The 21,339-nt window shown below is 37.5% G+C and overlaps 2 protein-coding genes across 2 annotated transcripts; both read right to left on the reverse strand.

Moving 5' to 3' along the window:
* Positions 1–1,986: 1,986 nt before the first annotated feature.
* Positions 1,987–7,253, reverse strand: LOC139939862 (ciliary microtubule associated protein 1A-like). Its single transcript, XM_071936015.1, has 5 exons — positions 7,097–7,253; positions 5,209–5,632; positions 4,265–4,527; positions 3,618–3,734; positions 1,987–3,171 (listed from the first exon to the last, which is right to left on the reverse strand). Exons 2-4 carry the CDS (start codon positions 5,603–5,605, stop codon positions 3,642–3,644), a joined length of 753 nt encoding a protein of 250 aa, XP_071792116.1. The 5' UTR covers positions 5,606–5,632; positions 7,097–7,253; the 3' UTR covers positions 1,987–3,171; positions 3,618–3,641.
* A 1,367-nt stretch (positions 7,254–8,620) lies between these two features.
* On the reverse strand, positions 8,621–21,086 carry LOC139939453 (wee1-like protein kinase 1-A). Its single transcript, XM_071935382.1, has 10 exons — positions 20,197–21,086; positions 18,978–19,068; positions 17,689–17,858; positions 16,140–16,261; positions 15,846–15,992; positions 14,621–14,755; positions 13,535–13,620; positions 11,717–11,884; positions 10,795–10,934; positions 8,621–10,142 (listed from the first exon to the last, which is right to left on the reverse strand). The coding sequence occupies exons 1-10, from the start codon at positions 20,913–20,915 to the stop codon at positions 10,025–10,027; spliced, it is 1,896 nt and encodes a 631-aa protein (XP_071791483.1). The 5' UTR covers positions 20,916–21,086; the 3' UTR covers positions 8,621–10,024.
* Positions 21,087–21,339: the final 253 nt, after the last annotated feature.

Here is a 21,339-nt window from a genome sequence, read left to right on the forward strand (position 1 = left end):
GTCCGATCCAAGGCAACGTGTTCCTTTAACAGTGTTTATTTATACTGAAGTTTTTAATTTCATTGTACTTTTCTTTAAATAAAGTTTGTTTATTTATGTAAGTTAGCATTATTACTATTATTAAGTTATAGTATTGGCATGAACCTTGTTAAATCTGCTTGATTAAAAATTATTTGAGGTGTTACCAGAATATTTCTAGACTGTGACCGATATACTATTGTACAAATTTTGTTCCACGCTATATGAAAGGTGGTGTATATATATACAGAAGTGTAACAAGGTATTAAAATCCCTTCAATTTAGCCAGAGCTATGGCTGCACATAATACAAATGGCAACATATTACATGCAAGTGCACATAAAGAAGTTGTAGATGTCTTTGGCAATAGGAGACTTTGAACACTTGGTGGCAGCAGACTTGCCAGGTAAAGTTTCACTATGGGTGAAATCGATTAGCTTCCCGCAGTGCTCACCCGGGTGAGCCCCTGACAAGAGCTAATCGAACGATCACACTCGCCCTCTCGTGGTGACGGCATGCACCTCAGGTCACCCCTAAGTGACCCACTCCACAAGCAGGGCACTGGGGGCTGACCCGGGTGAGCCCCGTCAAAGCTATTCGAACGTATCGGGGCAGACCGGGGTCGACCCAGGGAAGCTAAACGAACGCATCCATTGTTTCAAAGTTCTGAGCATGCGCACATTACTGAGAAATAATGGATTTAGCTGGTAAGTCTGCTGCCATCTAGCGAATCAACCTTCCCCCATTGCACCAGACTCCCATTGTGAGAATTCATGCAATATATTTCCCTAAGGTATAGGGTCCTGTCAACAAAACACTGATTTATATGCCAACAAATTTATAAAGGATACAATAAAAGTTACATGTTAAAGATTCAGCTGAATACAATGTCTACTTGCTGAGAAAACAGCAAAAAGGTGTCATTGTATTGCCACTGATGCTGTGACACTTTGCTGTTTTCTGTATCCATCCACGGTTAGGATGGTGACAGCAGTATCAACTGCATCTCTGGCCACAAAATTCATCATGAACCGACAACACAAACCTTCAGGCTCTTAGAAATTATATACATGTATACATGTAATCCATCTCACGTTTGTCAGACTCAAGTTATTTTTGGTGAAATATTATCCAAACCATAATACATGTACTTCAAAGAGAATCCTTTCTGAAATGAGTCTCTACTTTCATCTACAGTTGAGTGAATATTTTGTTTGAGACATGGCGTTACCGCAAACCAAATATACCTTGATACCTCACCATGCATTGCCTCAAAACCCTGTAACAGCTGCAGTGCTTCTCACAAAGTCATTAAAAGGCAGTGGACACTATTGGTAATAGACCGATATAGTAGGCTCCGCCCACGATGCACGTGCGAGCAAGAACACGTGGGGCTCTCCAGTACCTTTCTGCACAACTCAGACGCACGCGCCAAGATACGCACACGTCGGACTTTATTGTTCAGACTTTGTTGCGTTGTGATTGGTCAATACACAAAGGGGCGGAGCTTAAAGGATCGGTCAGTCTTCTCACTTGGTGTACCTCAACATGCATAAAATAACAAACCTGTGAAAATTTGAACTCAATCCTCAAAGTTGAGAGATAATAATGAAAGAAAAAACACGCTTGTCACACGAAGTTCAGATGCATGATTTTGAGACCTCAAATTCTGAACCCGAGGTCTCAAAATCAAATTCATGGAAAAATACTTCTTTCTCAAAAAACTACTCCACTTCAGAGGGAGCTGTTTCTCACAATGATTTATACTATTAACCTCTCCCCATTACTCGTTACCAAGTAAGGTTTTGTGCTAACAACTATTTTGAGTAATTACCAATAGTGTCCACTGCCTTTACGTACATGTATTGCCAATGAAGTTTATGAACCTGCCAATGTTTGGCCCAATCGTCACGATTTGTTACAATTTATCATTTGGAACAAAATGAGGACTCCATTTCACAACTCAACTTTTCTTTATGTACAATAAAATTGTTTTATTAATTCACTTTATGCATGCTCCAGTTGATTACATTTGGTGATGATTATTAAACGATAAAAATATTCACAAGAAATTGCAATGGATGCGATTTCCATTTTAAGGACGGAATGTGCTTAAAATTAGTTTTATGTACAGCAGTATAAATATGTTTTCCAATATTAACTTTGCATTTTCACTTTTTACAACTAAGCTAAAATTCGGTGGAGGAACACATGATGCCTAAAAAATTGTTCATCGTTTGATAAAGCACCTGACTTGAATTCGTTTAGCACGTCAAGATTATAATTTTAAAAATCTTACAAAGTAAAAACTTATTCAAATTTGTATTAAAAAGTTATCTTTTTAAATACTGTTCAAAATTATCTTTGTTTGCTCTGTTGAAAGTAAACTTGTATCACCAAAGTACATGCACATAAATTTCTCATTACATTAACCAAAAAACACAAAAAACAAAACAAACTCTATTTACATAAGTAATGTACATACCCAGGTGCTTTCCTTCTTGACCTTATTGACAGATTTTGTCTTTTATTTTTTTCGGTGAGAATCCTTTTTTTTAAACAAAATTTACTGTTTTTTGGCTTTCATAACATGATTGGTTTAATTTGGTTTGTAAAAGAGTAGAATTCAATCCATTTAACATGATTACTCGTCAAAATAATTTCTGCCAAATCATGATTGTTTGGATTAAAAAAAATCTTTTTTTTTACGGTAGCCAACTTATAATGCCATGTGGACTTATAAAAAAAAAAAAATCGAGCTGATCTCCAGCGTATTATTTCCAGCACATCAAGAAAATTTTCATCTTAGTGATTATTTTTCAGAATCAGTATTGAGGATCAAGTTATGTGACAACAATTGCAACAGGCCATGAATTTTATCTTTGAGCAGTGAGACCATTTTCATTTTGCAAAAAGCACTTTCATTGGAAGATCTGAAAGTCTATGAAAAATTTGTGAAAGGGCACCAAGGCCAGGACAATGGCACTGGAGACAATGTAACTTCAGGCCTGTTGCAATAACCATATACTGTTAAATGCTATGAAGTCCAAAGGATCAAACCTTTCCATAAGTCCACATTGGAGAGCTATGCCATAGCAAAAGGGCAGTGAAAAACAGTTTGTTGCAGAGTGTAGTGATGTTCCCCAAAGCTACCTGAAAGAACATGAAAACAAAACAAAAATTAGTAACAAATATAAATACAGCAAACTCAAAATCATCAAACGGAAGAAAGTGTCATGTTGATTGATTCCAATTTTCTAGCTCCTCTCAAATGAAGGAACAATGCATGAAGTCACAAAGGACACACAAAATGGCAGACAGGAGACGAGCGTGTATGTGTGCTGCGCATTGCGAATAGGGTCTATAAAGTGCACGATTTTTTTACCTATAATTTGCTGAAGCAATGACTCCATACTAAAACTGTTAAAATACATGTACATGCAATGTTCGATATAGGATAGGGACAATGGACACCAAGGCAACAGCAACACAACTTTGTTTTCTAAGCTATTGCAACCGGGCTCACCCTTGGCTACAACATTCACTAACTTCTAACTCAATTTGTCATTCTCTGGCTACTTCTTATTTGATGTACTCACCTTTTTGTAATGGATAAGACTAATTTAATCAGATGGCTCTGAGATCATTGGCGTTGTGTACTCTGAGTGTCTCACACCGAAAGAGAACTTGGGTGCTTGAGGTTTGTTGATAATAACCTGGGAAAAATAACATAAAAGATAATTAGAATTACAGGAGGTATTAAGTGTGGTGGTGAAAAACAATTCAGACACAGTAAAAGAGCTGGTAATTTTCCCACTTGAGGGAAAAATGCAAATTTGTATACAAACATGGGACACCACATGCAATTGCCTTTGACGAGGATAAACAAATCCAACATGTCTTCCTTGTGTGTGTGTTATGTATTCCTTTCAATATGTGTTGTGGAAAGATTAGACTTGTAACCTCTCAGAATTACTTTTAAAAAGAAGTAGGTATATCCATCAAGGAAACACATTGATGGTCACTACTTTATAGAGAGTAAAGGGAATCTTTATGATTCCAGCTGATTTTTCCAAACTAATTTGAGATAGACAGGGATGTGCAAGCCTGAACATGATTCCAAACTCAGTCGACTCGAGAGATTCTTTTACAAATACCTGCAATGTACATCCTAAAATGTGTTTTAAATCTTCGCCGTGCTACTTCTTTTTTATAGGTATGTATTTTATGTTTATTTTTAAGTTACCTTTTCGGGGCAGTGTCCGCCCGGTCCTGGCTTTTGCGTTGAGTCACTTGGCATCGTGTTTCTTCCGGTCATTGAATACAGGGGATCTCTCTTCTTATAAATTGAAGGCTCTACAACTCGGTATGTTCCAGGGCCTGGGGTCTTGGACAGATCTTCGTCGACTGCGCCGATCTTACTGCGACCAGTCATGGAGTAGTTGGGTGCAGAGTTTACAGCGCTGGATTTACCTCCCAGAATACTTGGCAGAGAGTAGTTGTTGGGAGCTGTGTATAGAAACGAGACATAAAACATTACTAACATGAATAACAAGCACAAAGGCTAGCAACTGCCCATAATTCTTATCTTCTAAATATTCACAATTAAAGACACTGGACACTATTGGTGATTGTCAAAGACCAGTCTTCTCACTTGGTGTATCTCAACATATGCATAAAATAACAAACCTGTGAAAAGTTGGGCCCGATTGTTCATTGGAGTTGCGAGATCACTTTGAAAGAAAAAAACAACCTTGTCACACAAAGTTGTGTGCTTTCTGATGCTTGATTTCGAGACCTCAAATTCTAAATCTGAGGTCTCAAAATCAAATTCGTGGAAAATTACTTCTTTCTCGACAACTATGTCACTTCAGAGGGAGCCTTTTCTCACAATGTTTCATACTGTCAACCTCTCCCCATTACTCGTCACCAAGTAAGGTTTTATGCTAATAAATATTTTGAGTAATTACCAATAGTGTCCACTGCCTTTAAATACAACTATCCAGATATAATTGTATACTGTACATAATTTGACAACATTTTGATTTTATCACTTATGCTCAACAGGCATCTCTAAACTAAGCTTTTTGCTCAAAAAAATGTTCAAAATTTTAACAAAAAGGAGAAAAATTATTCTATCTAGCATGGGGGGGAATTATAAAAAGTTAAAGACACAAAGATGTAAATTACCTGGAGATTTATCGTGTTTGCTTCCTTTTGTTCGTGCACCAAATGAGTAGGAAGCCGCCTTCCGGTAGGCATTCTGGCCAGCCTTCTCAGGTGAATAGCGCCCGGGTCCTGGGGTGCTGAACACGCGCACATCTCTGGGTCTGCTGTACACAGAATAGTGTGGGTCTCCGCTCTTTCCTGTCCTCGTAAGGCGTGAGTCGATTAGGTAACGTGGACCAGGGCTGCAATCATCGGTGTATTCGCGGTGTCTGGTACCGAAGCTGTATGCGGGTAACTGCTTCTTACGAGGGTCGGACCTCATGGTACCTGTGCCACCTGGAAGGAGATACTGTCCTGGTCCAGGGCCGTTGTACATCGCAGCAATTGGCTGCCTCGGCAGTGTTGGTTCCCAAGCCATTTTGATTTTTTTGGTCTGTGTTCTGAGCTGAAATAAATAAAAAAGTAGTAATTTTAGTAAGTTGAAAAAAAATACAAATTATTGCTACTTGTTTAGTTTGCAAATATGTTGGTTAAACGTCCTAAGGATATTATTTATTGCACAGAGGAACACTGTTTCAATGATTTTGTTTACATGTAACTGTATAAATTAGGGCCATCACTCAGACCATCTCAGACTCAACATCTCTGTTTCAATCCTGATTTGCCAGTGACCAAGGTTCATATTGACTCAAAAAGATACCAGCACTACAGCAATCTTTTGTGTCATTTCCTCACGATCACACACGAAATGGGTTAAATAATTTAAGGTGTGTTAGTTGCGATAATGAACGGCGAAGGAGGGTTACTCTATCGCATCTAAAGTTGTGTGTACCAACCAAGTATCTAAACTCTTATCAAACCGCCTAAACAAACTGAATTCACTGGGCTACAAAAAGATCGGTTCATTGACTGAACATCCCAAATTATAGTTTGTAACAAACACTACACTTCATAATCATACACTTTCAATATGGGTAATATACAGTTTGTAATTATAACTTATAAGCCAACACTAAAAAATAGGAAGTCTTGCTTGTAACAAATGTCAGCTCAAGCATGTCAAGGTCTACTCCTAGAACTATTTCGGTTTCGTCCGGCTATCGTCTCCCGTTACGGGAGACGATAGCCGGACGAAACCGAAATAGTTCTAGGAGTAGTCAAGGTCCATTCACTAAAGTAAATTAATTTGGAAAAGTTTCTGTATGGCGCCACCACTTTTTCATTCGATATTAAATAATATAGTATATTATATATAATTTACCTCAATGAGATATCCCTTTTTGTAAAATATAAAAATAATTATCATAATCTAACAAGTTTTCTGAAATTTCCTGTCCTTCAAAGACCTATGATCTACTGACAAGACACACTAGGTTCGGACAGGGGCCTAATAAACTTGTTGTCTTATTTGTTTTTAAAAGATTATACAGCTTCTTCCTTGCTTTGTATTAATGCCATGGTTGGTTGAATGGTTGGTTGGTTGGTTGTTTGTAGCGAAATTCGTTTGTTGAAGGCGAAGGTAAGTGTTTAGTAGACGAGATCGCAATCATTGTGAATTTGTCACTGATTTTTTTCTGAAGGGTGGACAAGTGAATAGTAAAATTTTGTTAATTTAATAACAACTAAACATTTATGTGATTATTGTTTTTCGTGGTAAAATAGATTGTTTGTTCAACATGCTTACTCCCGAGTCCCTGACTACCAACCGGCGTTTCTAACAAAATGGAGACGTGTCCCGAATTTGTCCCACCCCAGCAAAATAAATAGTCTACATAGATCGACAAAAACTAGGCTAAAAAAACCTGTTATAACTGCACAATCAAGTATACGTTATGAACCATCATTGTATCAACTGATTTCAACTTGATAATACTGAAGTTTGTCATCAAATTTACCCGATATTACTTACCTTTTGGACGGAATAAAATTAGGTGTGTGCTTCCAGGTTGCGCTGAAGTAATCCAATAATGTGAATGCGCGAAACTTTCAGTGATCACCGCACAAAACCACACCGACGGGCAGGCAGTACACAAAACACCGTGCAGTAGTTTAGCAAACGGTAGCAACCACGGTCACCTAGCAACCAAACACAGACTACTAATTTGCATACAGAGTATCCAGGCTTGCGATTGGAGGAAAATATACTACCTCTTGAATATGGATGAGCACCTAGATTCCGCTGGCAAATGTTTTGGCAAAAATAAAAGAGAAGAATGGTCGTCAGGGGGTCACAAAGGCCGGCTAGGCTATTAGCACACACAATCACCAAACGCAAACGATCGGCAGAGCGGCAGGACCAACACGAAGCTTCTAGGGCATGGGATATTTAGAAGAGTGGTGGTTAAATAATAAGCAAGAACCGCGTTTTTGAGGTCGAGGGTGGATCAGTTCATCACTTTTTGTAAACATGATGAAGGTCGCTTGCAACAACCATCTGCAACCAAATACCCGTGATTGAGTGCAGCCCTGTGGGGTTGATCCAATATCACTTGGCAAATCACACTTGCTTCATGGTGGTTTTTAGCTCCAAGGTAGTTACGTACTTGTGAGCTCCATTCAATCATTTCTACCTCCATGATTCAATAGTGTTGGTCAAGAATGAAATTAAAATCTCCAGAAATGTTCTTCACCAGCCCACCATGACAAATTTAAAATACTGTCAGACAAAATAATTTGTTAAGCAAACACTTATAGTGGGGGCACCACAGCGGCCACACAGCAATGCAAACTTGATGTAGTTTTGGCTGGTAACCTGTTTCTGCTAGATACTAGCCTACTGTTCTGACGTGTTTTGTGCTTACTATGCTTTATCAAATAAGACCACATCCCCCTGTATAACAACCCTTCATTTTGTTACCATAATTTGTTAATTAACAAAATAAAATTCTAACAGTAGGGCACCTTGCAGTTTAAGTATCGGCAAACAAATAAAACAACTTCTCTGCTTGATGTAATTTATATATATACATCTTTATTAAAATTTCTATGATTTATGATACTATATAATAAAACTACAACATGTATGTAAAAAAGAACTGTTACAAGTGGGAAAAAATTAAGAACTTATTTACATTTGATTTGGATTAAAAGTGGTTAAAAGTCATTCTTCACTTTAGCAAACTTACTGCTCCTAAAGATTATTCACTTCGAGGGGTGTTACTTTTTCAACAATAATTTCAACATTGGACAAAATCGTACATTCAAGATATTGATGAATTCCAATTTTCAAACTTAATTTCATATTTCAAAATGTTGCGAACATATCTACCGGCATGCATATTGTTTTATCTTACCTTAATTCATAACTTGTTAGGAATTAAAAATGCTCTAATGATACCACAATTAAATGCATCGGCAGATGAACTTTAGCAAAAAAACACACAAAATAACCCACCGCATGTTTATTTTCTTTGACTGCATAGTAACCAGTGTCTCTACAGTCTGCAAAGAATACAACATCCCACAACCAAATATACCGTAAAAGCTAAACTAAAATCTAAGCGTTAAACAAAAATTTGCAGTGCGTTTTGACAACCTAAATGTACCTCTAAAAATTCTAACTATGATTGGACTAAAACATACAGTTTCCAAAGAGAAGTTGTTTCGTATAAAAAAATTGTAGCTTATTTTGAAGATAAAAAATAAATATACGAATTTAGAGGTGGTATAAAGGAGTTCCATAAAAATGTACAATCTGTTGAAATAAACAGTGAGTATATTTACTCAACTTGAGGGTTTGCATAATGTTTGGACAATAAGAAATATGTTTGTTGTTGCAGTGATCTCTTGAAGATGTTTTTTTTGTTCTGAAAAGAAGCGATACACTATTAATCAACCTATCCATTGCCGACTTCTCAAAGAGCTATACTAAGATTGTTTTTTACAAGTGAACAAATCTTAACTGCTAAGCAAAGTGTGATGTAAAGATGCAATATTGACAACTTCTCTAATTTGATCATAAGGTCTTCAGATACAGTTTTTGTTGAACACTACTTCATTTCAGAGAGAAATATGTGACAGACTCTACAAAAATGAGTCGCTTGTCCCACAACCCACTGTCCAGTACAGGGCTGTTGAGTGATGGGAGAGTGAATCAACAATGATTTGTATAATTTTTTTTTTTTTTTTGGGGGGGGGGTTTATGCTTCTTGATCTTTAGTTATAAAAACTTCGTTTTTGATTGATAAAGGTGCTTAAAACATGTTGTTTTTGTTCATCCCTCAGACATCATCAGTTGATGTTTTAAGACATCATCAGTTGATGGTTTAAGACATCATCAGATGATGGTTTAAGACATCATCAGTTGATGTTTTTATTAAATGGGCTGTTTCCCCAGTATTCAAAAGGTCTATAACTTTTGAACCCATAATCACACTAGTGTGTGAGATAAAACAAAATGAAGCTTGTTTTATGCTCTTTTCAGCCAAGTCAATTGTCTCTCTATTGACTCATTTTCACAGAGCCCATCACATATTTTAGAGAAAAAAAATGGTTCTATTATGAACTTCATAATCAGTAAGCTTCCAGAGTAAGATTAAACTATGTTTTTTAACCTTACCGATCCTATGGAAGTGTATTTAGGACATACCGGGAAAAAAAATCGGGCTCCACTATTCCGACCTGGCGGATTACTATTCTGCATGGGCAGATGACCATTCCACCAAGGATTACCTAAGCGAAAATTAGTGGGGCCCGATTCTATTTTTTCGGTATGTCCTATAAACACTTCCGTACGATCCTTTAAAATACCTTCAACTAATCTGCTTGAGCATTGAAACTCTAACTGGCCATATACATTTAATATTTACATAAAGTGTTTGCAGAGTGAGAGATTCGATCAGTATATCGTTAGACTCATACTTCTGTTGATCTTCTTGCCTATGAGTCTTGAGTTGACCTTTGACATTGGTTTCAGGGTGTCTTGTTCGGTGGCGTCTCTCGCCTGCTGCAGCTCCCTAAAGGAAAACAAAAATATATATTTTCAAATAAAATGAAATACATACATTTTGCTATAGAGCAGAGTATTATGAGTTTTATTAAATCAATTCAAAAGTGATTTTAAAACTTGACACGAAACATAGGATTCCACCAAACAGCAACGAAATAAGTAGGATTTGAAACTTTGCATGGTATAATATTCAGGTGAGGTATGCAGTAACACAATCCTCGGTTTGTCAACCAACAGTTCAAAAGAACCAACATTACTCCAAAGAAATGTAAACATAATAATATTAATACTAATTATAATTATAATGAAAACTTATAAAGCCCACAAACCAAAACAAGTTTTTATGGCGCCAAATACATAAATAACATACACAGGAAACATAAGCCTAAGCTAAGACAAAATCCAAAATACAGTATATACATATGGTAGAGAAATACAAGATACAATATCTATAAGAAAAGATAAAGTGATGGTGAAAACAAAAAATTTATGGGTACTCAAATACTTTGTTAAAAAGATGAGTCGTAAGGTGTTTTTTTATTGTGCTAAATAAGGAATCAGAGATTTTACCAGTGGTAAACCTCACTTGAGCAATAACAATAGTAAAATCAGAGAGAATTACTTTGAGGAACAAGTGGCATTTTGTTGTTGATATTTACCTGGACAATACAGCATTCTGGAACTTGGCAACGTTTAGTTCTTTCTTGAGCTGTGTGTAGGACTTATTGGGGCAAAGAAGTGGATGTTCGACGAGTGCAGATGCAGACGGCCTCAAACTGGGGTTTGGGTTTATCATTGACTGCAAACAAAAACAATTAAACAAAATTATTGTTAAACATTTCTGAAGTCGTCAAACTCAAACACACTAGCTGCTGAATAATTTTATTTAGTCAGTTGAGATGTAGAAAAAGAGCCGGTGCAGGCCTGGAATATTATCTTTGAGAGGGCAAGGCCATTTCCATTTTGCAAAGGGCACTTCCATTAGGAAATCTGAAAGTCTATGGGAAACTTTTGAAGGGGCACCAAGGCCAAGACCAGAGGCAACATAGGTTATTACCCTCATGGGCCCAATTTCATAGCGCTGCTTAACGGTAAGCAAATTTGCGTGCTTACTGTAGCAGAAAAATTTGCTTAAGCCTTAGCATATTTCACAGGTTAGCAGAAAAATTGGGTGGCCATATTGCGTGTTTACCGCAGATTTGCATTGTGACGTCATTTATTTTCGTGCGGTAAGCACCGGAAGGTTAGCATGCCTTTTCATGTGCTTACGGTTAGCAGCGCTATGAAATAAAAATTGCAAAGTAAGCACAAAATCAGCCGCTAAGCAGCGCTATGAAATTGGGCCCTGGCCTCCGTGTACCTCCAGGCCTGCCATTCCAATAGCTTTATTGCATCTCGTTGGAACTCCTTGCCTAGTGCCTGTTTCCTTCCATCATACAATCTATCTACATTGAGCTCCCGAGTTACTTTCACCTTAGATATGTTCTTCTTGTAGCCACTTACCAAGCGTGGCTTTTAGCCTCGTTTGGTTTGGGGGCGAACTTACATACCTATTTCTGAAGTGATAAACTATAAGCCTACCATGATTAGTTGGTTCAGATCTTCGGAGCATTGTGTAAGATGAGGTAACCATCCTGTGCGTATCTTATGCCACAGTTCACCGTTCTTGGGTAAGGGTTCTCCACCAGCAACAGCGTATATCGTCAAGGCAAGGGCAAATATGTCTGCCTTGGTCAGGTTGGAGTAATCCTGTTATGACACCAAAGTATAAGTAACTTAATTAATTCAAAGTTGAAGAAAGACAAATTTACAAGTGAAAAATGTATCAAGACGGTTTCCCGTTGCTTGTAAATTTTTTGCCAGGAGCTATGAAGGTTAGTGTTAGAGTTAGCCCTGGGTTTATATGGAGCCGAAATTTTGAAATTCAAATTTTCAAAACATAAAAACATCATGACTGAAATTTCATACTTAAAAGGGTAAGGCGATTTTCTTTTACTTGTAAAGGGCACTTCAAAAGGGCAAAGTCTTAAAGTCTATGGGAAAATTTTGAAAGGGGCACCAGGGCCAAGACCAGGGGCAATAGGCTATGGCTTCCAAGTTACTCTAGGCCTGAAATATGCAATATTCATTATGTAAAGTTCTTAATTAGGCCTTTGTAAATTAATATTAAATGTGAAGAGATATTATGTAACATTCAGAATACTTGTGGAGGAACAATAATACTATAAAGATACAAATTAGGCCTCACTAAATTATATTAAATGTGAAGTGATAATTTAATAATATTTAATGGTTTTAAATACAGGATGGTAGAGCTTACAAAATAGTTTCAGATAGTGTTTATGTTTTGTATGATTAATTAACCATGCACATGTGTATATTTGTACATGAAAAAAACAAACCAGTGAAATATTTGGGGCTTAATCTGTTATGTAAGTCAGGAGAAAATAGTGAAATACCATGCACAAGTTTCACACATCATTCTTAATTTTTGTTTAAAGGAACGTTACACAATTGGTAAGAAACAAAAATCGTGAAGATCACAGATTTACATAAAACTTACACTGTTTAATGATGATGATAGTAGAAAACATCCCTTGAAATATTTCTGTCTGAAATGTCATATTTAATGACAAAGCAATAATCTAATTTCGCGTTTGGAGTTTATCGCACAGTGAGTGTTTTATTCATTTTTACTTTGGCAACACTGCAGTGCAAAATTTGGTTACGGTTTTTCACTATTCACTCGTGACCCAGATGGCTGATCGATCTTGAACTTCTACAGGTTTGTCAGTTTATGTTACTATATGGTAGTTTACATAAAGTGTTTACACTGCCAACAACTCTTTTCGATCTTGAACTTCTACAGGTTTGTCAGTTTATGTTACTATATGGCCGTTTACATAAAGTGTTTACACTGCCAACAACTCTTTTGCTAGCAAAAACAGTTCTGTAATGTTCCTTTAAACAACAGAAATAAACAATGGTGACTGATTTTTATCCATATCGCTTATTTATAATACCTTTAAGCAACAAGGAAAACAAGTACACAAAATTAAAAATTCAAGAATCAACGGCATTGCTCTTCAATTTCAAAACCATGCAAAAGAGCATCAAGAATTGAGTCCAATATTATGTGGCTTACGTCACATTAAAGTTAGACACGGAATGAACAAGTTCAAGTAAACTATTTGTTAATCTCTTTCAACCAATTCAAACTTACATATTTGTAAAAGAAAGTCAACACAAAATTCACTGATACATTCACATTTAAATTCATTGATTCATTTAAATTCACTGACACACGTACATTTACTATTAAAATTATAGACCTTTTGCAAGCTAACAAGCAAAGTTTTATTTTGGTTTTAATTTGGATGTATGAATAATGTTTCTTACCTCCTGTAGAATTTCATTGGGCAAGTATCTGACATCACCCTCTTCTACCTTGGGATTGGCCAATGAAGTCACATGACCAAGATCACCTAAAAGATTGATAAATGGAAGTTATCAGTCTATGTCTGAATAAAAAATGTTCAAATAGTATTTGTAAAAGTTTTATCGGGCAGTTGTTGAGAGTATTTTGACACTCTCGATCACTGTCTGGTATGGCAACACATTGGCAGATGACCGAAAACGCCTCAATCGTGTAGTCGGCACTGCTAGCTTTATTATTGGTCGTGAGCTTCCTGCTTTGGATAAACTTTATACTGCTCGGGTTCTGAAGAAATCTAGATCTATTACTTCGGATGAATTTCACCCTGCGAATAGTTTGTTTGAATTAATGAGATCAGGTAAGCGATATAGAGCGATCAGAGCCTACTCCAACCGTACTCGCAATAAGGTGCAATAAGGTTACTTAATTTTGTAACTGTTATTGTCTCTCTGCATAATGTGCGCATACTGTTTATTTGTTCGTTATTGTATGCCTATGTGGTTTAAGGGTTTTCTGTATTTTTTGTAATTTTCGTAATTTTTAGACTCGCAAGCCGAAGTGAATTTCACTGTATTTTATATGTATTTATATGTGTGACAATAAACAATTGAATTGAATTGAATTGATTGAATTAAAATTTCCAAGAAGGTTGCACCAAGTATCTGTAACTCACATTTGACCCGCTTTGCAAAAAAGAGCCCTTATAGGTTTATCTACAGATTGCAATCTGCTACATGTCTCCAACATACACCAAATTACAGCCTTTCCATCCATGTATAAATCCCAAAGTAAAATATGCGACATAAGGGCCATGTTTATGTGGTAGAACAAAGATCAAGCACGGTTCATACTCTCTGCAAATGCAAATGTGATACAAATCTTTACGCCACAAATCTGTAATTAATAATTTGCAACAGTTGAGCAGTGCTCAACTCGGCTCCTGCGAAACATTTGCTGCGAAAACAGCCATGTGACTTCAAAATTCGCTTTGGGTTCGCAGGAGGTTTAAAACGGGCTTCACTCGTTCATAAAAATAATATGCTTCTTACCAATTTTATAGACGGTTGCTTTGTGCTCTGCAAGAAGCTGATTTTCCACATCATTGTCTGGATTGTTCTCTTTGTAACTATCGCTGAGTGAAGGCTCCCCTGTTACACTTTCCTTCTTTGAGATAAAGATATTGCCTGTTGAGAAACCCAGGGGAAAATGTTTTAGACATAAAAAAATTACAACTCACTTTCACTTAATAGATTATGGAGTAGAATCAATCACTTTTGCAACATTCACAGTATTTTTATCCGCATGAGGGTGGGAGAACCACATAACTGTGATGCAAAACAAGCAACAACAAATACATTTTTCATTTGCACTGTTAGTATTCAGATTATGTACTTGATAAAAGGAAATAACATACACAAAAATAAAACAAAACAGTGGTGCACGGAGGTTCGCCATTGAAGAAAGTAAACAACCTTTTGTTTTTGAAGAGCCTCTGCAACCAGCATTTTCCCTTAAAAGTGGTCGGCTGGCCAAATGGCAATTAAAACACAAGAGGACAAGTCAAAATACTCTCCAAGTGGACAGCTGGCACATTCACTGTTGACAAATATTCCTATTTAACAGCTGCTTTTTCATATGAATTATGCATGAGAGAAACAACTTGTGAACTAGTTAAAGCCATTATACACTTTCGGTAAACAGTATTGTCCAAGTCCCACACTTCGTGTATCACAACTTATATACAAAATAACAATCTTGTGGAAATTTAGGCTCAATCGGACATCGGAGTCAGGAGAAAATAACGGGAAAACCCACTCCTGTTTTCGCGCGTTTCGTCGTGTCATGACATGTGTTTATAACAAATCCGTAATTCTCGTTAACGAGAATTTATATTGTTTTACCGTTTTCTCAAAAAGTAAAGCATTTCATGGACTAATATTTCAAGAGAAGTCTTTCACCATTACCTTCTGTAAACCCTGTAAATTATTTGTAAATCTGTGAACTTTTTTTTTTTTTTCTGTACCGAAAGGGTCCAATGGCTTTAAAATGACAAGCTAACCGTGCCGGCAGCATAGTCTCTGTAAAAGAAAAGGGTAAACCCAGATCTCCACAACATTTGCGTTCGCTGTGGTGCCTTTGCAAAGTTCCAATGCAAAATTGCATTTTCAGAGAGGGAACCTGGCAAGAGGAAACCTGCTGTGCCTCTTCAAGAGCAAAGTTCAAGGACTGCAAACCCCTGGAAATTTTGAATCATTATAGTGAAAAGAAACTGACCTGGTTTAATGTCCAGATGAACTAGTCCTTGTGAGTGAATGTAGTGTAGCCCTTGCACTAACTGGTACAATAAATGCTTCAATTGCGGCTCAGAGAAATACTGGCCCCTCTGTTGGTTCTGGAAGAGAACATCTGCTAAACTGCCTCCTGTAAAATGGAGAAGACGACAACGTAAGAAATTCAAATCCTACTTCCTGAAGAATATTATAAAGGAAGACTCAAGAGGACATGGGTCTAAAGTAATGTCATAAATATTTCAATTTCAAGTGAAAATTGAGTGATGGAGCTCCTTACCATTGCAGTATTCATTCTGTATGATCATGTGATTATTCTCAGCCCAAGCAGAGTAGTACCGCACGACGTGAACATGGGTGCCGAGAACTGCGTGAGCGTACACCTCATTCAACGCTATCTGCCTGAAGGTAAAAAGAGAAGATGATACACAAATGTATTTAGTAAACATTACTACTATTGGAATGCTGGCCCAAGATGCACAATATTCACATCCTCGCTTATTTTTGTGTGTGTCAGGGCCAAGTCTCAGGAGCGCTTATTGTATAAAAAGCACAGCTTGTTTTGAGTGTTTCTTGCCTGGTCTAGCAGCAGTATCAGTGTTCTTCCTTTACAGTGCTTCGCTGGCCAAATGACAGTTAGAACACTTGAGGGCCAGTCAAAATACACTCCAAGCAGTCCAGCCGGCTAGTACATGTATAGTGTTGGAAAGCAGTCTTGTTTCACTTGAAATCTGGACAAGTGAAAAGGCTGACGGACTAGTGAAATAATGTGCTAACTGGTCAGGCTGGCTGGTCACTGGAAAAGTTACAGTAAGTGTTAAGGCCCAGTTACATAGGCCGGCCCTTGATTACGATAATGGGCAAGAGGCTATGGCTTCAAAGTTACTCTAGGCCTGAAATATGCAATATTCATTATGTAAAGTTCTTAATTAGGCCTTTGTAAATTAATATTAAATGTGAAGAGATATTATGTAACATTCAGAATACTTGTGGAGGAACAATAATACTATAAAGTTACAAATTAGGCCTCACTAAATTATATTAAATGTGAAGTGATAATTTAATAATATTTAATGGTTTTAAATACAGGATGGTAGAGCTTACAAAATAGTTTCAGATAGTGTTTATGTTTTGTATGATTAATTAACCATGCACATGTGTATATTTGTACATGAAAAAAACAAACCAGTGAAATATTTGGGGCTTAATCTGTTATGTAAGTCAGGAGAAAATAGTGAAATACCATGCACAAGTTTCACACATCATTCTTAATTTTTGTTTAAAGGAACGTTACAGAATTGGTAAGAAACAAAAATCGTGAAGATCACAGATTTACATAAAACAAAAAAAGCAGTCTTGTTTCACTTGAAATCTGGACAAGTGAAAAGGCTGACGAACTAGTGAAATAATGTGCTAACTGGTCAGGCTGGCTGGTCACTGGAAAAGTTACAGTAAGTGTTAAGGCCCAGTTACACAGGCCGGCCCTTGATTACGATAATGAAATAGGTAACAATAAAAATGCATGCCCTCGATTGGTTGAAATGCTCCACGTAGAATACGCCCAAGCTCATTCAACCATTAGAGGGCGTGCATTTTTATCGTTATCGTTTTCGTTCTGGTTATCAGGGCCTGTGTGACTTGGCCTTTAACCCCTAAAATGAGGCACCTCCCATTGTATCACATCAAAGGTGTGATATTACGGTTGCTTCTTTAGAAAAAGAAAAAAAATCAGAACAGTCTCTTAATTTTTGTTCCAGCAACATTTTTTACCTAAAAGTCCTGCAGTCTTGAGGATTTTCCCTCAAAACTTGAGCCCCGTTTGTACTTACTCAAACGCTGATCCTGCGATGGGGTTCTTTGATTTCTTGATTGCGTAGAAGCAGCCATCCAACCTGTTGATGCATTTGAAGACGGCTCCGAATTCACCCGATCCTATCTTGCAGACCTCCACAAATTCCTCGTTGTAGCGGGAGATATTTGTCTCTCTCAGAGCGATACGCTATTTGAGGAAGGACAAAGCGTGAGATTCATTATTATTGCATGGTATCTAAACTACACTGCCAGTTGATAATTTATAGTTACTTCTATCTGTACATTTTACATTCTCTCCTATCCATGTTTTTGTTGTGTTGTCTTTGCTTAGATAGTGTTTATGTCTATAAAAAGGGTTGTTCCCATAGAGCTATATATATACAATCCTTGGCTGGTTGAACAGCCTCCTTACTCACTTCTTATTTTGTTATATTTTTCCATTAACATTATGATTGGTTATGTTTCCTCTTTGCTGGCATTGTACATGTACACTTAATGTCCCAATGATTCTGTCTATTATTGGTTTGAGTATGGAAATAAATGTTTCATTAAGTTTAATTGACTTTCTTTTTAAATGATACACTGTGGTGCAAAGGCCAGTTTAGAGTCAGTCAGTCAGTCAAGCGACTGAAAACTTGTTGCGCGATCTTTTAGTCAAAACAGTTTATACTAGATCACTGAACCATGCGACTAGTCCCTGAAGACGCTGGCAATCATCAACTTTCGATGATTATCATCAGGAGAACGACTAGAAACCAGCCTTGAAGTTCAACTTAATATTAAGTTCAGAGATAGTTTACTTACTTAAAATTAATTTAAATTTTCAGTCTGAGCATCAATAGATATTTCATCGGCTCAGAGTAGAAAGGACAATAGTTGGAACGATTATCAAGATGGGGCGGAACAAATACAGAGCACAAATAAAAGAACTAAATTGAGACCAGTCACTGGCAGTCAGCTCAGAGCAGATAGGACTTCAAAGTCAGCTCAGAGCACAAAGAACTCATTAGACCTAGAAAGACCCAGTCAGCTTAAAGAGCATTTACAGCAGGAAACCTGAACAGACCCAGTCAGCTCAGAGCAGAAAGGACTTAAAATACATCAGGCTTTTAAATTCCTTTCTGCTCTGAGCTGACTGGGTCTTACTAAGTTCTTTGTATTTTTTAAGCCAATTGGGTCTTTCTTAGGCAAACTTAATTATAATTGCAAATCAAATTACAATACAATCATTGTATATATGCTTCTAATCCCTGCAGACATCTTCAACAGCAAGAATTCTCTCTGTATTGTTCAAGGCCAAACTTACCTTGCAAGGATTGGTTAATACACACACGTCCTCATCATCATCGTCTATGTTGTTATAATCCATGTCCATGTTCCACAAAGCACCCACTCCTCTGAACACAAAGTAGACAACAAAAGCAAAGATAAAGTCAGCAACTGTATATTTTAAAATGATTTAGGATGAGAGTCATAGCTGACCCAAAAATTGCTGGTGATGAGTGTGATCATCTATTTTGTTTAGTGTTTGACTTTTTCAAAAAGTAACAACTAACAAGAACCATTATGCTTAGGCTACCTGCTGAGTTATGTCGCATTTTCAACCGGTATCTTATCTTTATCATAACATAGATGGAATTTCAAATTTGCATTCATAACTGATTTAAGTGCGATTTGATTTCTGTTCAAAGTTCAATTTCGACAGTCAACAAAAGATTGTCATTTACATATCAATGTCATTCCTGCACAGAGAAGATAGTGCTGTGTGGGAGCGATCCAGACCAAAGTATTAAAACCGTTGGACACACAACACCTTTTGAAAGCAATATTGCACAGTCCTGCAGTGAGTGATACTTGACAATCACAAGGGCAGTTGCCTCAGTTGTCACTGGTCATTGCCCTGGGGGCCCTAGTTCAATTTCAAAGTAGTTGGGATGACCACAACCCTCTATCCTCCCAACACGGCAACAGTCGCAGAGGATGGAGTGATACCGTATAGTTCAACTAACTAACTATGGTGCCTCTTAAATTTCCATTTTGTTCAAAATTTCCTCACTATTAAGTACCTAAGAAACACCGTGACCTTGGTGCCCGTCTGTTACTCATACGGTTCGTTCCGCTACGATAGCGGAACATAGCGGAAGGAACCTGACCATAGCTCAAAATTCTAGGAGTTTTTGTTCGTGCCCCCTTTCTTTAGAAAACAGAACTGTGAACATCAGGCGGCTGTGTGATGTTTACAATTATTAATTTAATAATAAATTAAGCATTACTGTCTATACTTTTGAAGACACAAATAAAACCTACCCTACTACATTTACATACTTCAAACTAGAGTAGGCCTATAAAAAATAAAGGAATTCCCTTGGAGTTCGACCGACACCCTACACACACATTAATAATAAAATTAAACATCTACTCTACAAAAAAAAATTAACACGCTAATTAAAATTGAATCACACACAGACATGACAGAAGATGAAGAAAGTGAAATTTGAATGCGAGTTTCAATCACTCTCACTCACTCTTTCCTCTGTCGTTTCTTCCTGGAGGCACTCAGAACCAACCCCGATGGCGTGAAGGGATTTACATTTGCCAACTTGGCATCCTTCCTACTGTTCGTGGGTCCCAATCGAGGGGCAGATTTCGTTTGTCTAACATCCAGCTCATTCTTGTGTTTACTCCCAAATAAACGACTGCTTCCCAAACCGCGACCCCCTCTTCGTTGTGATGATCCAGTGGTGGTCGTGATCACTGGTCTTGAACGTTCAATCAGGGATTTCGGTGTGTGCGGTGTGTCAAAGAGACGCAGGTTCCGAAGACGCTTGTGAGGCGGTGTGGACGACGGGCTGTCGCTGCTGTCTTGACGGCGTAGCGTGAGGCGTGGCCCCGCTTGGTTTTTAAACAACATCGGTGAGGAGTCCGGACTTGATGATAGACGGCTGACTGGAGACTGGTCCACCGATCTTCTTGATTTTCTGGAAGAAGGGCTATGTTGTGGTGTACCAAAGCTTGGATCCCAAGCTTCCATGGAAGTGTCCATCATAAAGTCATCTTTGGCATCGGAGTTTGTGAGGGACATTATTGAATCGGAGCCCGTACTGGCCGAAGTGTCGATCAGCGAGTCGGATTCTTCCTCGTCGGGACTTTCGCCCCCATTACATTCCCGAAAATCTAGCCTTTGAACGGGTGATCCACCATAATTACCTACAAAAAGGGTCTTCGCTGGAGTTATCACAGACATGATGAACTTAAATCCACGAACAATAATCCACAATTAATGAATAAGTCTAATTAAATCTTGTACACAGATGAAAAACAGCAGGCATGACTCAACGTTTACGTAGAAATTACCCTTTACAAAAAATGGCGCGCCTCTGTAGCGGTTACGCGTTACAATCGAATTTGACCAATCAGAGGCCGTTTAAGGATCCTCCTTCCCAGAGGTACTAAAAGTAACAGATTCAATTGCGTGTAGACACAAAACACGAGGTTGAAAACTCAAAGTTCAGTGACCCGTATTATCTATGCCAGCGTGTTTTTCTGACTTACTCATGCGTCATCTCATCACCACTAATTTGCATGATAATTGGGACATCGCGTCATTGAAAAAAAAATCCCCAAACAAGGAAAAACAAACATGAACTACATTTCAAACGGGTAACAAG

Source organism: Asterias amurensis, chromosome 7 (assembly GCF_032118995.1).
Source record: "Asterias amurensis chromosome 7, ASM3211899v1".
NCBI classification, from domain to species: Eukaryota; Metazoa; Echinodermata; class Asteroidea; order Forcipulatida; family Asteriidae; genus Asterias; species Asterias amurensis.

What these genes read in the sequence shown, in the direction of transcription:
- LOC139939453 (XM_071935382.1), bottom strand. Translation starts at nt 20,915, where the DNA reads ATGTCTGTGATAACTCCAGCGAAGACCCTTTTTGTAGGTAATTATGGT. An exon ending in TATTAACCAATCCTTGCAAG is followed by an intron (nt 17,859 to 18,977) that starts GTAAGTTTGGCC and finishes TTCCTCAAATAG; the next exon opens with CGTATCGCTCTGAGAGAGAC. An exon ending in AGCAACCGTCTATAAAATTG is followed by an intron (nt 13,621 to 14,620) that starts GTAAGAAGCATA and finishes TCAATCTTTTAG; the next exon opens with GTGATCTTGGTCATGTGACT.
- LOC139939862 (XM_071936015.1), bottom strand. Translation starts at nt 5,605, where the DNA reads ATGGCTTGGGAACCAACACTGCCGAGGCAGCCAATTGCTGCGATGTAC. An exon ending in CAAACACGATAAATCTCCAG is followed by an intron (nt 4,528 to 5,208) that starts GTAATTTACATC and finishes TTCTATACACAG; the next exon opens with CTCCCAACAACTACTCTCTG. An exon ending in GCGGACACTGCCCCGAAAAG is followed by an intron (nt 3,735 to 4,264) that starts GTAACTTAAAAA and finishes TATTTTTCCCAG; the next exon opens with GTTATTATCAACAAACCTCA.